A 14,542-nucleotide genomic window follows, 5' to 3' on the forward strand; every position below is an offset into this window, starting at 1 on the left:
GACATCCATCCCGGTGAAAATGGCTTCATCTGTCCACAATACCTTTGCCCCGAAGTGAGGGTTTGTGTCCAGCTTATGCACGAGGTAACAGTTCTTGTACTTTCTGCAGTTTAAAAGGGTGCATTCCTTCCTCTGACAACACTCGCCAAACATTCACATGAGACGTGTCTCGTGCCCGAGCGAGTGCCAGAATGTTCTGCTACCGCTGTTAACACATCTTCTGCAAACTGACGTGTGCGTACACTTCGGGGTCTTCCAACTTCTTGCCGCGGTGGTAACACTGACCCTGTTTCACGCAGTCGACTGCCCACTACCTGAAAGAAGGCGTGAGACGGTAAACGTCTATGTGGAAAGCGTTCTCCATAAAGACGCCTCGCCTCACGGCTATTACCACGTGCCTCCCCATACATAAGATGCATGTCTGCTAGCTGCTGGGTCGTATACGCAGCAATCTGCGTAATATGGAGCTGGAACTACAAAGTATCGTTTTTGTTTAACACTGACACACTGCACAAATTGGCCGTATCACCGTACGAACATCACAGACCAATTGTTGCGATATTTGACTTGCCCACCCCACCACGTCAACTTCTTTCAATACAACATACTAGTACTTTTCAATGCGTATGACAACCTAGAGCGAACTGCTGATCATATCCCAGCACCTGCAACACGTCTGGGACGACTGAAAGTGACATCTTCAGTTGGTGTACAGTGTCTGTGCGTAAGACATTGTACCATTTGTTGTTTGTTGTGCGTGTGGGGAGGGGGTATTACGCAGTTGTCGCGTGTAAAAATACACGTTGTCGCAATCATCTGATATTGTGTTTTTCTTTTCCTCCTCCTGGTGGAGTAATGTGTCTCTCGTATGTCACATGACATGATTCGTTCATTCCTCGCGTGTAACTGGGGTATGCAACCGTGCTCAACTTTTCGGATTTTGTGTTCCGTGCTCATGTTTTGATGTTTGAGGTCGGAATGTGTTGTCTTTAACGCATTTCTCATTGTCACGGTCCTTCTTGCTGCGTAACATACCCTTTCCATGCATTGTTCTTGCTGGAAATCCCCAATTCCTTTGAGGACTCCATTGCGCATGCGTGCAGTGAACTCTTCATAGTGACTTCCGGACTGAGCACATACGATTCCTTTATGATTCCCTTGGAACCGCCTCTCTATCTGTGATAGTATTCGTCCCAGTTAAGTGTGACGTTCACTTTGTCACCTTTTGCGAGGCTCCTATATCGGAAACGAAGCCTCAGTCGTAAAAATATTACTCACACTTTTTGCTTGTTTTCGTGTGAGGAATCACCTCCCAAGCGTTGTAAACGACCTTTAGAAACACCCTGTATATATATATATATATATATATATATATATATATATATATATATATATATCGTTACGAGCTAAGGTTCCTGTTCCAGGTCTGGTCCCCTGGAGACACAATTGGGACGTTGAAACCTTAGTCGTATCGGATTTCACCCTCTGTTTAGAGGGTCAGAGGGTAGTCAGAGGTAGAGCAGATATATTAAAGAAATACAAATTGAATAGTTAAGTGACTGAGTTTATTTGGTTAGCACTCCAATATATTATTTAGAGGGAGAAGTTAGGGGCAGAAGGAATAGCACGATAAAGGGGCAGATACTTATCTCCGGATCGTCTGGACGCTGGAGTGGTCAGCTGGGTGCAGGTCCCGATGTCTGACCTGAGACGTCTCGCCTCTGGACACTGGACAGGACCCGACTTGGACCCCACGGATTTTGGGCGGCCCTGTAGACGATACTCCACTGTCGCGCTCTCGCGAACCGATCTTTATCCTTGCCGTGCTACAGTAGTGTCCAAAAGTTAAGCATGATGAAGATATGAGAAAATGTGTTATTGATGAAGTGGCAGAACTGCACAAAACATAGTGAAAGTGAATCAAAACGTTACACGCATTAACAATTGTTTATAGTGTGAAGACAAGAAGTCCAAAAATAAGAAAATTGAAGATGGCTTCCTTAACAAGAAAAAGAGGTTTGTATGGGGCGTGATCATCCGCAACAGCTACACAGCCTTGCAACGATGTAAAAAGGTGGTTCAAGAGTTCTACATTTACAGTGGAGTCAGCACCATCAAAATTGGACCCTGAACGAATGAGAGAACATGCTCTTCACAGATCAGTCCACATTCAGTGTACAAAATGATTCCCGTCGCACATTCATCTGGAGAGAACCTTGAGAACGATTTAATCCCAGGAAAATCGTGGAAAGGAATCAGTTTGGTAATGATGGAATACTAGTGTGGGCAGACATCACGTTAAATGAACGAAAGGAGCTGCACCTTTTTGTTGGAGGTATTCTTACTGCTCAGAAGTACAGAGAAGAGGATACTCCAACAACATGTGCGACTTTTCAGAGGCGCAGTCGACCCAGATTTAATCTTCAGGGATGATAATACATGTACGCATCGAGCCTAATTGTTGGATTACTTTCTTATAAATACTGTAGTGCATTAAGGAGACGAGTTGCAGTCCGCCAGCCTCCACCAAAGACATTTCCAGAGCTCCGCACTAATCTTCATGGGGAATGTAACCAGCTCCCGCAGAGCTCTTGAACCATCTTTTACGTCGTTGCAAGGCTGTGTAGCTGTTGGGGATGATCACGCCCCATACAAACCTCTTTTTCTTGTTAAGGAAATGCTTAACTTTCGGACACTACTGTAGTTGGCTTCTCCTCCTGAGACAGGTTGTTAACCCTATTTATAGTGCTCTCGGGAGTTGGGAAATGCTTAGGATATGTTTTCCGGTATAGCCGGTAATGATATGTATATAAACACCCCCCCCCCACACACACACACACACACATATATATATATATATATATATATATATATATATATATGTATGTATGTATGTATGTATGTATGTATGTGTATCTGCGTGTGAATGGATGGATGGATGAGTACACATTTAAAGTATCTGTCTCTGCATTAAACTATTTTGTAATGGTCATTGTTTATATCTTTCAGGATGCGCTGGAGTCATCGTCGGCCATCCTTTAGACACAGTCAAGGTAGGCTTCATTTATTCTAGAGAAATTAAAGCAACTACAAATTCTATAAAATACATACACATATGTTCCTCTTTCATCACTACATAGAGTTCAAGATATTTATGTGTTTTATTTAATGCATTTGACTAATTTACACATAATAATAATTGTTTGTTAAAACAATTTGTCAGATATTTATCTAAATCGAAATGTTTCATTCGAAACTTATTGATTTAACTCAACTTTAATTTTAAAGTCTCATTGTCAATAATTGTCTCATTTCAATGGTTTTCAGGTGAGACTTCAAACACAGGATTTCGCCAACCCTCAGTACAAAGGCACTTTTCATTGCATCCAGAAAATCATAGAAAAGGAATCAGTAAGTATCAAATTGCTAACCGTGTGAAATAACTTGATGTAGTAATATTCTATTAATAATGAAAAAATAAATCTGCTCTTCCGGTGAAAAGTTTTCACAATACATAGCCTAAACAGGTTAGAGCTCGTTTTACAATGTCACCACGATTTGCTCCAAAATTTATGGGTGAGAGATATTGTAACGAACTGCTGATGATGATAATTTATTTCATGATTAATTAACATTTGAATCCGATTTCATTACAAAATGTTATATTTGTAGGTTTCGTAGCAGTTTCCAAAATAGCCAAATACAGATGAAAATAATGTTTTATTTTTTTTTACCTTAATAATCTTGTTGGTATTTTACCCACAAAATATATATGTACTCTGTAGGTTTATATTCCATATTTAGTAGCTTTTGAGAAATTTATGGGTAACGAATGGTTTTCATTTTTGGTAAGGATGTCGAATCGACCCTTCTTAATGGAAATATGTTTGATACATCGTTGGAAAGTGTATAAATCAAGGATTCCAGAAATGTAAAATTTAAGGTGAGGAAACAATTGGAAGTGGAAAAAAAGTAGTATTAATTGCCCCCCCCCCCCGATTGCGGGCTCCGCCCCTGCGGTAATTGACCTACCGCCCCCTACCGCTACCGCGGTCCCGCCTTTTTCTATAGAGTTCCTTTGAATGAAAACATGAAAAAATACGAATGAAAACATTATTTAAAAAAAGTTGAATCCTAGTGGAAATTTGCATATACATTCCCGTTGAAAACCAAAGTTCGACCTGGCAATACTGTGTGTTTACAACATGGATTAGGTTCAAGGAAACCAGCTATGGCAAGTAAAGTAGTAGTGTTTTTTTATTATTTCATAGAAATGTAACTTCAAATTGAGAAATGCACAGTGGCAAATCGAAGTGTTAAATACGTACTATTAGCGCACAATATTTTCTTTTTTTTACTTTCAAACGGTAAAACACAAGGGTCGATTGTGCAGTCTAGCCTCATTTTTTACAAGAACAAACCAATTAATGGATCGAGAAGATGAATACTGTTAGTTGATAATTCACATTTCTTTCAACTTGCCAAATTTCTAATTCAACGCTTGAATGATTTGGGAGATATCTCAGAGGTGCACCCCACTAGGTCAATGGCGCTTCCCCATAATGCATGAAACACGACAGCATGTCTACTACTCTTCTCTTGATGAAAGCCACTTCCGTTTTAGTTTTTCTGAACACTTTATCCCCAAAATTCTTCCTTTTCTGCAACTAACGGATTGCATATGGTGCATCTAGTGGCAAAGTGACTTGGAGCCGTGTAACGTAAAGCAATTACCAAGGAAACATATTCGGATTCCCCCTCTTCCCCCGCCTCATCGCACACATTGCATCATGGCAGCAAAGTGTAAACTCTTTTACATATATTTTAGAAATATATATATACATAAACTCAATATGCTGACCAAGGCAGAATTTATTTTATTTTAAAACATAAACTAAACGTTACGTTTCAACCTTCTAGGAAGGTCTTCAGACTCTGTACCAAATACAAATGAAAAAAAAAATCAAATTTTTAATTCAATTGAATTGTTTTCATTTGTATTTGGTACAGAGTCTGAAGAATACCTTGCTAGAAGTTTGAAACGTTATGTTTTAAAATAAAATAAATTCTGCCTTGGTCAGCATATTGAGTTTTTGGTTATCATGGAAACAAGGCTTAATGGTGTTAATATGAGGCGTTGCGGATACGAAGGGCAAACTCAACAAACGAACATTTTGAGAAAAATGCGTTTCAAGTTGTGAGGCACAGGCTAATTCAACAAAAAACTTTGGAAATCCTACTGGAAAACTTTCCGATATGATGTTATGACCTTTTCGTTAAGTTCACCCTGTGCCTTACAACTTGAAACACATTTTCCTCAAAAGGTACGTTTGTTGAGTTCGCTCCTCATATCCGCAACGCCTCATATATATACATGTTGAATTTTATGTTATTTTAAGAAGACATCCCCTCCTCCCCTTGAGATATCAAAACATTAAAATAAAATTTCACTTGTTTGTCAACAATAGACAGAAGGACGGACCAACAAAATTAATTTATGTCACGTTAAACTCGAACCAACAAAATTAATTTACGTCACGTTAAACTAGGATTTAATAACTCTTCGCACATTTACTACTTTGTGAGATATTGTTTGAGATTTCTTTGTTTGAGTTTCGTTTTAAGTCCACTTTTTGCACAGAAAGATTAATCGGGACTGGACCTACAGTTTAAAGTGTGATCCGAACTACTATGTGCCTCCACTTTATGAGGTCACTTTAAAACGTCATCCGGGCTAGGAGTCAATCATGAAGGCGTCGCCAACAATGAATTTTCCTTTCTAAATACTCCAATAGAGAAATGTAAAGAGCAGTTATAGAGTTAACAAATCTATTTCAGAACATTTGATCTTTATTTTGTCGTTATTTATATGTAAAAATTGCAGTAACAAGAGAGTTCTCTTTCTTTCACAGGTGAGTGGGTTGTATAAGGGCATGTCATCCCCTCTGGCAGGAATAGCTTTCGTCAACGCGATAATTTTCGGAGTGTATGGGAATATCCAGAGGAATATGTCTGACCCGAACAGCATGTTCTCCCATCTGGTAGCGGGTTGCAGCGCAGGGTTCTTCCAGAGCTTCATCTGCAGCCCCATGGAGCTGGCTAAGACGAGGATGCAGCTCCAAACACTTGACGTGTCCCTCAGGAACCACTCTGCATACAAGAGCCCCATGGACTGCCTCTTGAAGGTGAAGAAGGCCGAAGGCTGGAGGAGAATATTCAAAGGAATGGTACCAACAGTGTTGAGAGAGGTGCCCGGTTGCGGGATATACTTCCTAAGCTACGAAGTGTTTTCCGATGTCATTGCGGGAGGGGCAAACAAGAAACTCACAACATTGCAAATGATGCTGGCTGGCGGGTTAAGCGGTTCAGCATCTTGGGTGGTCATTTACCCTATAGACGTTGTCAAGTCCCGAATGCAAGCAGATGGGATGGGAGGCGCGAGTGCTCGGTACAAGGGGATGCTGGATTGCTTGCGACAGGGCATGAGAGACGAGGGATACAGGTTCCTGTCAAGAGGTCTTGGTTCGACAGTGATAAGAGCTTTCCCGGTAAATGCCGCCACGTTCACAACGGTCACCTGGGTGTTCAGGCTGTGCGGAGAGCCCCCGACAGCCAGCCAGTACGATTACGATGTTCTGTTTAACTTAAAGAAAGACATGGTAGCCTGCACGGTTGTCGAGCAAGAGTATTTCAAAAAGTTGAACTCCAACAAGTTACACTTTTATAGAACGTTTACCAGAAGGGATAACCAATCAGTCGGAAGTCATCCTCAGCATCAACCAAAGCACCCCAGAAGCATCCAAGGCGAGATTTCTCGCTGGTTTCATTTCCCAGCCATATTTTCACATACTTTCATCAATGTGATGACCGTTCAACTTCCTACTCTTCAGTTGAATTTTGCAGATGAGTTTGTGCATTGCGCACCATGTGTTGGAAATTGTGGTGAGATTCATTACAACAACGTGTGTTATCCAAAATATGTTGTGACAGGTGAAGATGTTCTCAGTGAGCGAGTGAAGGCTTTCCTCTCTGAGGAAGGAACACGCACGAATTGGAGGCAGTGGCAGGACAAGAGTGAATGTACGACAGACAAAAGCACTTGTGAACAAAGTGCTGATATAACTTCTGTTGACGAGGAACGGCATAGATATACGAGATGATAATATGTATCATTGTGTAAATAAATTACAAATAACGTTATGTGCTTCAAATAAGGTAATTTTACATATCACTATGCTTACACGCAATAGTATTTCTTAGGTTCGTATCGATTATGTTTCTTAACTCAGGAATCTCATCAAGTGACCATCCGTCTTCTACTTAGATATGAACTTAGCGAAGTAGAAAAGCAATGCAAAGGAGGGGTTTTCATGTAAAACTTCTGATTCAATGTACCTGATGTAAAAGGTATCTTATTAGGTATAACTTTTTTAATTTGCCTATTCACAATTTAAGATCCATTTCAAATTCGTTAGAACAACATGTCTCTCAATGGACTGTTATGAGTAGAGCTAGGATTTGCACGTAATTACATATTCTATTCCTTTCTAGATACATACCTTGAACACGAAAATGTCAAAGAAATATGTAACGGACATCATTTTGCATACGTTTCATGTTACATATTTTTTGAATATTTGCCAGGATATTACATATTTTACATGTTTGCTAATTTACTTTACATAAAACAACATACTTCGGTATTTTTTTCCTATCTTGATACCTTTTCCCATATTTTCTATCTCTGAAACATGATGTAGAAAATTTGTAGCTCATGTGATGTCATATTTTCTAATCAATGAGATGCACAGTGCTTACGGTTACCTAAAATTGACTGCCAAGTCGAAAGGCAGGCTGAAGACAAAAAGAAAAATAATAATAAAAAAATACTGGAACTGTTATTTATCGAAAGATGCTGGAGTTTCTCTCCCCTCCCCTTACTGGTTACACATTTTCGTTTCGCTTTTAGTTTTAGGCTAAGCACCTAGAAACTTGGCATCGGTGGAGAAGAGGACGCTACTTTCGTGTACGTAGCGAGTTACACAATATGTTCCCTTGTACAAAAAAGTGCAAAAGTAGCTATGTATTTTCATTCGATTTTTCATTCTGTAGACGCTTTTTTTACAATTTGTTTCGAAAGTTATGAAGAGCTGTCGTACATATTTACATATTCCACAATAATTTGCGATGTGAAAAGTAATTAACAGTTAACACAATTGGTTTCTTAAATATGTCTACGTTGCTGTGCTTTTTTGAGTTTATAAATTTGATACAAATTTAAATTTGAACAACTTATGTCTTTAAAATTACATTGAATATGTTCAAATAAAATAAATATCTAGCACAATTCTTGATATTGCTTGGATACTCGATTATTATTAATATTGCATGTTCTGTGATACTACATCCTTTTGATGATACATGTTTAGGCTATACTTCTAATAACCTTGTGTTTAGGTACATATTTTATAAATTATTGTTACATATTTATGTACATATTTTGCACTGTGATAGCTCTAATTATGAGTCCTCTAGGTGAGATTGATTACACATAAGTTATTAATAACACCAAACTCCTATTTATTGGAATTATACAGAGTGGCCCACATAAAAGTAGCCCGGCGTGGTAGACCGGGTAGACCGGCCGAAAGAAAGGTAGGAAAGAGTAGGAAAATGTAAACACTGACTTACCTGCACATCACATGAGATGCTGAAAGTGGCCCCCTTAACGTCAAGACACTTCTGCGCACTTAGCAGCTTATTGACTGACACAGCCTGTAGCTCTTCACGGGTGATGCTCTGGATGGTGTTTGTTGGTAATGTTTTGCTGCAGTTCAGCCAGGGTATGGTGGTTATTTGCATACACCTGCTGCTTTAAGCATCCCCAGAGATAAAAATCACAGGAGGACAAATCCGGGGAACGAGGAGGTCACAACCAATGCTTACTGTGTGCTCTTCTGTAAACAGTTCATGCACCAACGTCAGGGATTCGTTCGAAGTGTGGCATGTGGTGCCATCTTGTTGGAAGTAGGAGTATAGTCTTTCTTCTGGTGTCAGTTCGTCAGAAAACATTTGCAAGAAGCCACGATAAACTGCACTATTCACTGTTGATTCAAAGAACATTGGACACACCAAACACCAATTTTTTGGTCATGGAGGGGTGTTTCGTGTAGGATACGTGGATTCTCAGCAGATTCACGTAACCCGATAAATGGAGCCAAACTTCGTCAGACATAAAGTACAGCAGAAGGTGAAAACGTCCGTCTGCAATCATTGTGTTGTCAGTAACCAATTACAGTACGCAACCCGTTTAGCAGTGTCCGGCTTCTTCAGTTCCTGGACTCTTTACGGCTTCAGTTTCAGAGACTTCAGCACACGCTGACACGTTGTTCGTGACGCACCGACCTGCTGGGATAGTTTTCGGGTAGACTTTCTCGGGCTTTGTGTTATCCACTGCTGAATATCACGGACGACCTTCGGTGAATTAGCTCGTCTCTGGTATTACCCGGCTGGGCTACTTTTATGTGGGCCACCTGGTATATCTTGTAAGTACACATAAATCAACTCTACAGGTATAGAGAAAACAAAACTATGAATACAAATCATTCTCAAATCATCAATTGAATACTAAAATTGGTAAACGCTGTAAGTGCCAAAATAATTCAAACACCGTTTTCCACGTTAAACTGTGCAATGTGCCATGTTTATAATGTGGTAAACGTGAAAAGTGGCTGGTAGCCCTTTAAATGCGGGCGTTTAAAGAGGTCACTAGTGTGAACGTTCTTACGGGCTGATGTGCGGAACGATGCGATTTACCAACACTTTCGCTTTTGGCACTTCCAACGTTTACCACTTTTAGTCCTCAATTTTTCCAACCCCGGTCGGTAGCTAAGGAGTACTTCAATTTTTTTTCCTTGCTCGTGACGTATCGTGCGAACAAATCTTCAAATCTCACATACGAGAAGTGTGTAATGCTCTGCTTAAACGAAGATTCATGAATGAAAAACTTCATTCTGTGTTAATTGCTCGTAACGAACATTGAAATCGAAGTTGAAATTTGACACATTTTCCTTCGCATGATTAATTTGCTTGGTATTTCACACTGAAAATTGTGAATATTTGTAGTGATGCATTTTTTGGAACGTTTCGTATTTCACAGAATGTATGGATTAATCAACCACAGACCAGCACAGACGAAGAGAAATGCACAATGCCTGATCCGTCGTGCACTCTACTTCATAAAAAATCCAAACTTTTCTTGTTTCTAACAGACAATTATCTACGAAATGTAGGACCACGCTTTTGCATTGAAGCATGCATTTCTACATGCTGTGAACTTACCTACAAGATGTGAAAGAACAGTGTTGCAACGTATAAAGAACAACGAGCACATATACTCGAAACAACTGTGAGAAACAGACAAGTAGCAAAGAGTTCATTCACATACTTAACGTTAATAGAAAGAACTAATATTTTCACCAGACCTGATATATTTTTACAGATTCAGCGTGGAATTAACGTTGCTGGATTATAAACATGATGACAAATGGATTTAGGGAGAATCGTTTGAAAAAACTGTTCCTATTTTGGGTCAGGTGAGAATACGCACACTTTAAAACACTAACATAGTGTAAGTCTTTAAACATTTGGGGGGGAATTATTAAACATTATATCTACAAAGTGAACTTATCCAAGAAATAATAATAATAACCAAAACAAGATTACACAATTCTTCAAGGTTGTAACAACTTTGCAATACAAGAAATCTGCACAATGGAATTTAAATATAATTTTATTCGATAGGTATCCAATCTTGTGATCGTTGCAAATTTTGAAGAATCGTGGAACTTGAGATCATAATACAAGGTGGGGCAGAAACAATTAGACGGTTTCAATTTGGCGCCATACCGACATCTTTGTAGGTGACGTGGTGAAGCTCACATCTCTTGGTAGAGCTGTTTAAAATCTTCAGTCGTCATGTAGCATTGGTCGGAAGAGCATCGAATGTTTGCTGTGGGAATGTTCTTTTGAATCAGTTTATTTATTTATTATTTGAAGTAGGGTTACATTTAAGTTTACAGTTTATTTTACACTGATTATCTTACTATAATAAAACAGCTTTCTGACTCCGCTATTGTAACGCAGTGTGTTTTTCGACACCATTATAACATAGGAAGGAATGGAAAGGTGCGCCAAACAATATTGAATTGGGTTACACAATTCAGGACTACTGCATCAACTGTCAGCAAGAGGTCCCCCTGGTCGTTCTCGAATTGGACGAACACCGAAAAATGTGTCGCCATTTAATCGCTCCACACTTAATCCCTAGATCCGTTCGACACATCTTACATGAGGATTTGAATCAACGAAGTGAATTTTGCAGGAAGCACATTTTCCGGTGTTCGAACCTACTGAATGCACAGAATAGAAACTTAAAGAGGAAAAAAACACAAAAGAGACATAAAAAAGGTAGAAACATAAATTCACTTGCGTGAAAGTAAGACTATGCAAATGAAGAGGGTAATGCTTAGTTTTATAAATTACATAAATTTATATGAATAATACAGATATGGTATAGTTATACGCACAACCGCGCGCGCACGCACACACACACACAACAACAAGGATAAGATATATGCACAAGCATTGGTAAGATTTGTAAGACATAGAAATTTGTTCTTAATATCAAAATTATCAGACACAATTCCAATTTGAACATTTAACTCTTCCTCTCCCTCTCGGCTGCCAAGGTGACTACTCTTTAATTGAAGATTAATTTTATACTATTCTATATTGAACCTTTCTATCAAGGTGCACTAGTTCTAATTTCAACAAATTGAGAAATAGCGAACTGAAAATTTATGGCAGCCAAATACTTTGCAGTATCGGTCCATGTGTGCATTTGAGTGAAATCGATACTTGAATTCCAATAGATATATTTGAACTTTAAACCTGCCGTAACCGATTTTTTGAAACTATTAGTTACACAGTAGATACGCGTTAAGAAATATTTACTTTATCACCTCGATGCAAACCTCTTACATTCTTGATCTTGCCGTACACTTTGAGGGGGTACAAAGGGTACAATACATATCAAAGGATTTTCGGTGCTTGTTACTGCCTCTCCTAAAAATTTGGGGGTACAATGTACTCCTGTATCCCTATTCCTGTGCAACTTAGGAGCACTTTCTCCCAAAGTGATACAAACAGTAGTCCGGGAAATTTAAGGGCTATTGCCGTTGAGTGAATGCGGAGTGAACCAGACGTTGCATAAAAATGAGACTATGTAGAGAGGAAATCTCTCATTGTTACTGATCAATTAGTTGGAAATAGAGCATAAGTGAGCTTCGACGGAGCTAATACCCATTTCTTTTATATAAAGTACCTTCCATAGGTCTATTGAATATGACAAATGGCCAATTCGTAATAGTTAGGACGAGAGGGGAACACATTAGTAATTCATTAAATAATTATTTGAATTTCTTAATTAGAGTGTCCCATATTAATGCGCATAGACAGTTCGCCCCTATCCCATATCAAGTTGTATGTATTATCCTTATTACTGAAAATAACAGTTTAGTAATGCGTTAAATAATCTAATTAGCCCTAGACAAAAGTCAAGAATAAGGACAGAAGTAGAAGTACCGTTACACAAGTTGATTTGATATTACTTTTATTTTCTCCTGCTTTTCTGCCACTTTCGGCTAATTGCGAAGATGGAGATGAATCATGATATGATGAAATTGATGAATGGACACTCGCAAACAACCATGCATAGGAACCTTGGACCTTTGGTGTCGTAGCGCGATGTGCTACCCATTCCGCCAAGGGGGCCGGCTCAGAGATTTTGAGAAAATTAAAGAAAAACAAAGTGATAAATGCAAAGTCCTCTTAAAATAACACCAGATAACCAACCATTCTTGTCTTTGAACAACTTTTAAAATGAAATACACTCCTCACAAAAAGTTTGGTATTTTTGCTTGGCAATAGGTGATAAGCACGGTGGCACATGTCGGTGAAAAGACGAGAACGTCCACCAGACAGATACCATGTGTTGTTGAATTCCAAGGCCGTGTCTGTCCCTTATTGTCTAATATAATAATATTTTATTGTTGAATCGTGCCTCCTAGAATTACACCTATACAATTCCAGCCCTTCCGAAAATATCCTACGTATGCTAGTAGACTCCGCACATAGTCTTCTGCATTGAAATATAAACTATACGCATTTTTGCATGTTTTATATTGCTAGTTCCTCCTCCGTGGCCGTGCGGTCTAAGGCGTTGTGCTTTGGACTCCGACTGCGGAACCGCATGGGTTTGAGTCCGCCCGGGTTCAGACTCCGGCTTCTTCGCCTGTGCATAGGACCGGTGGCAACTCACCATCGTGAGGGAATTGGGGAGCTACGAGTGAGAAGCGTAACCCGGTCTCGGAAATCTCCTATAACGGCTGAGGGTTCGACGTGCTGACCCCACGTCACCCCATTACCGGTTGAAGATCTCCACACCTCTAGGTAGTATTGTAGGAGGGAAACTGGCAATCGAGAGATAGGCCAAGGCCCTTCGAGGGATGTCGCGGTGTGTTATTGAATATTATTATTTATATTGCTAGCATCTTTACGCTTGCAAACACGAATTCGCTGGTCACAAAGAAGACGAATCCCTTGGAATATTACTGTACGAAATGTTGTTTTTTTTTTTTGTATCTTTGGACATCAAGGGAAATAAACTAGTAGTATTATTCAATAAATATTGATAATTTTAAAATGGATTGAACTTACTAATCATGATACAAATTATTCATAAATTATCACGTAATTATTTCTAACAGTTTTCACTAAAATAAACCCATATTTAAATTTTTCGAATTAAGTGAATCATACGATGTTTCATGAAAATATCATGTTATGTGATACAATTAAAGTGACGAAGATAATCAGAATCAGCAAAATACAAATAGGAAAAAAAATCGCTAGCGGATTCGATGTTACAGCCTTCAGATTGTGAAGCAAAAACGATACCACTGGACTAATTTTCCATTACAATGTATGTGAGTTATGATTCGAATATATACTTTCTACTGTTATTAAGTTTGAAGTAGGAATCAAAATATACTGCTTTAACAACTTATAATTGCCTTTCAGTTTAAGAACGTGCCTTTGCACGTGTAACACTAACTGTGTAAAAGAGTGGCACAAAACATTCATTCTGCAGATCTGAAATGCTGAAGCGTGGCATCGGATTGCACATTAGATAGCTTGCATTTCTATCTGAAAATATGCAATTTCAACCCCCTTGAAGTGAAAACCTCTAAAGATTTTTAGTAATTACGAACCATAAATAAACTGGCACATCAAGATATAAGCATTTCTGTGCTCCATTTCAAGTTTTCACTTTGTGCTCTTTTTCGGTATGTAGCAATTTACTATGAGTGTAGGTATGGCTTTGTATTGTTTTGTCTTGTAAATATCTATTTGTGTGAAGTATCTCTTTATTTGTGTGTATGTGTGTTTTTATATATTATTAATTATGTATGTATATTTA

The 14,542-nt window shown here is 38.8% G+C and overlaps 1 protein-coding gene across 1 annotated transcript in view; it reads left to right on the forward strand.

The window, feature by feature from the left end:
- LOC145985094 (mitochondrial basic amino acids transporter) overlaps positions 1-8,743 on the forward strand; it is a 54,216-nt gene extending 45,473 nt beyond the window's left edge. Inside the window, exons 3-5 of the mRNA XM_083118689.1 lie at positions 3,010-3,053; positions 3,328-3,411; positions 5,913-8,743. Of these exons, the coding sequence (XP_082974815.1) occupies positions 3,010-3,053; positions 3,328-3,411; positions 5,913-7,160 (1,376 nt within the window). The 3' untranslated portion in view covers positions 7,161-8,743. The remainder of the gene's footprint in view (positions 1-3,009; positions 3,054-3,327; positions 3,412-5,912) is intronic.
- Positions 8,744-14,542: the final 5,799 nt, after the last annotated feature.

The sequence above is a fragment of the Lepisma saccharinum genome, chromosome 3 (genome assembly GCF_977018435.1).
Source record: "Lepisma saccharinum chromosome 3, izLepSacc3.1, whole genome shotgun sequence".
NCBI classification, from domain to species: domain Eukaryota; kingdom Metazoa; phylum Arthropoda; class Insecta; order Zygentoma; family Lepismatidae; genus Lepisma; species Lepisma saccharinum.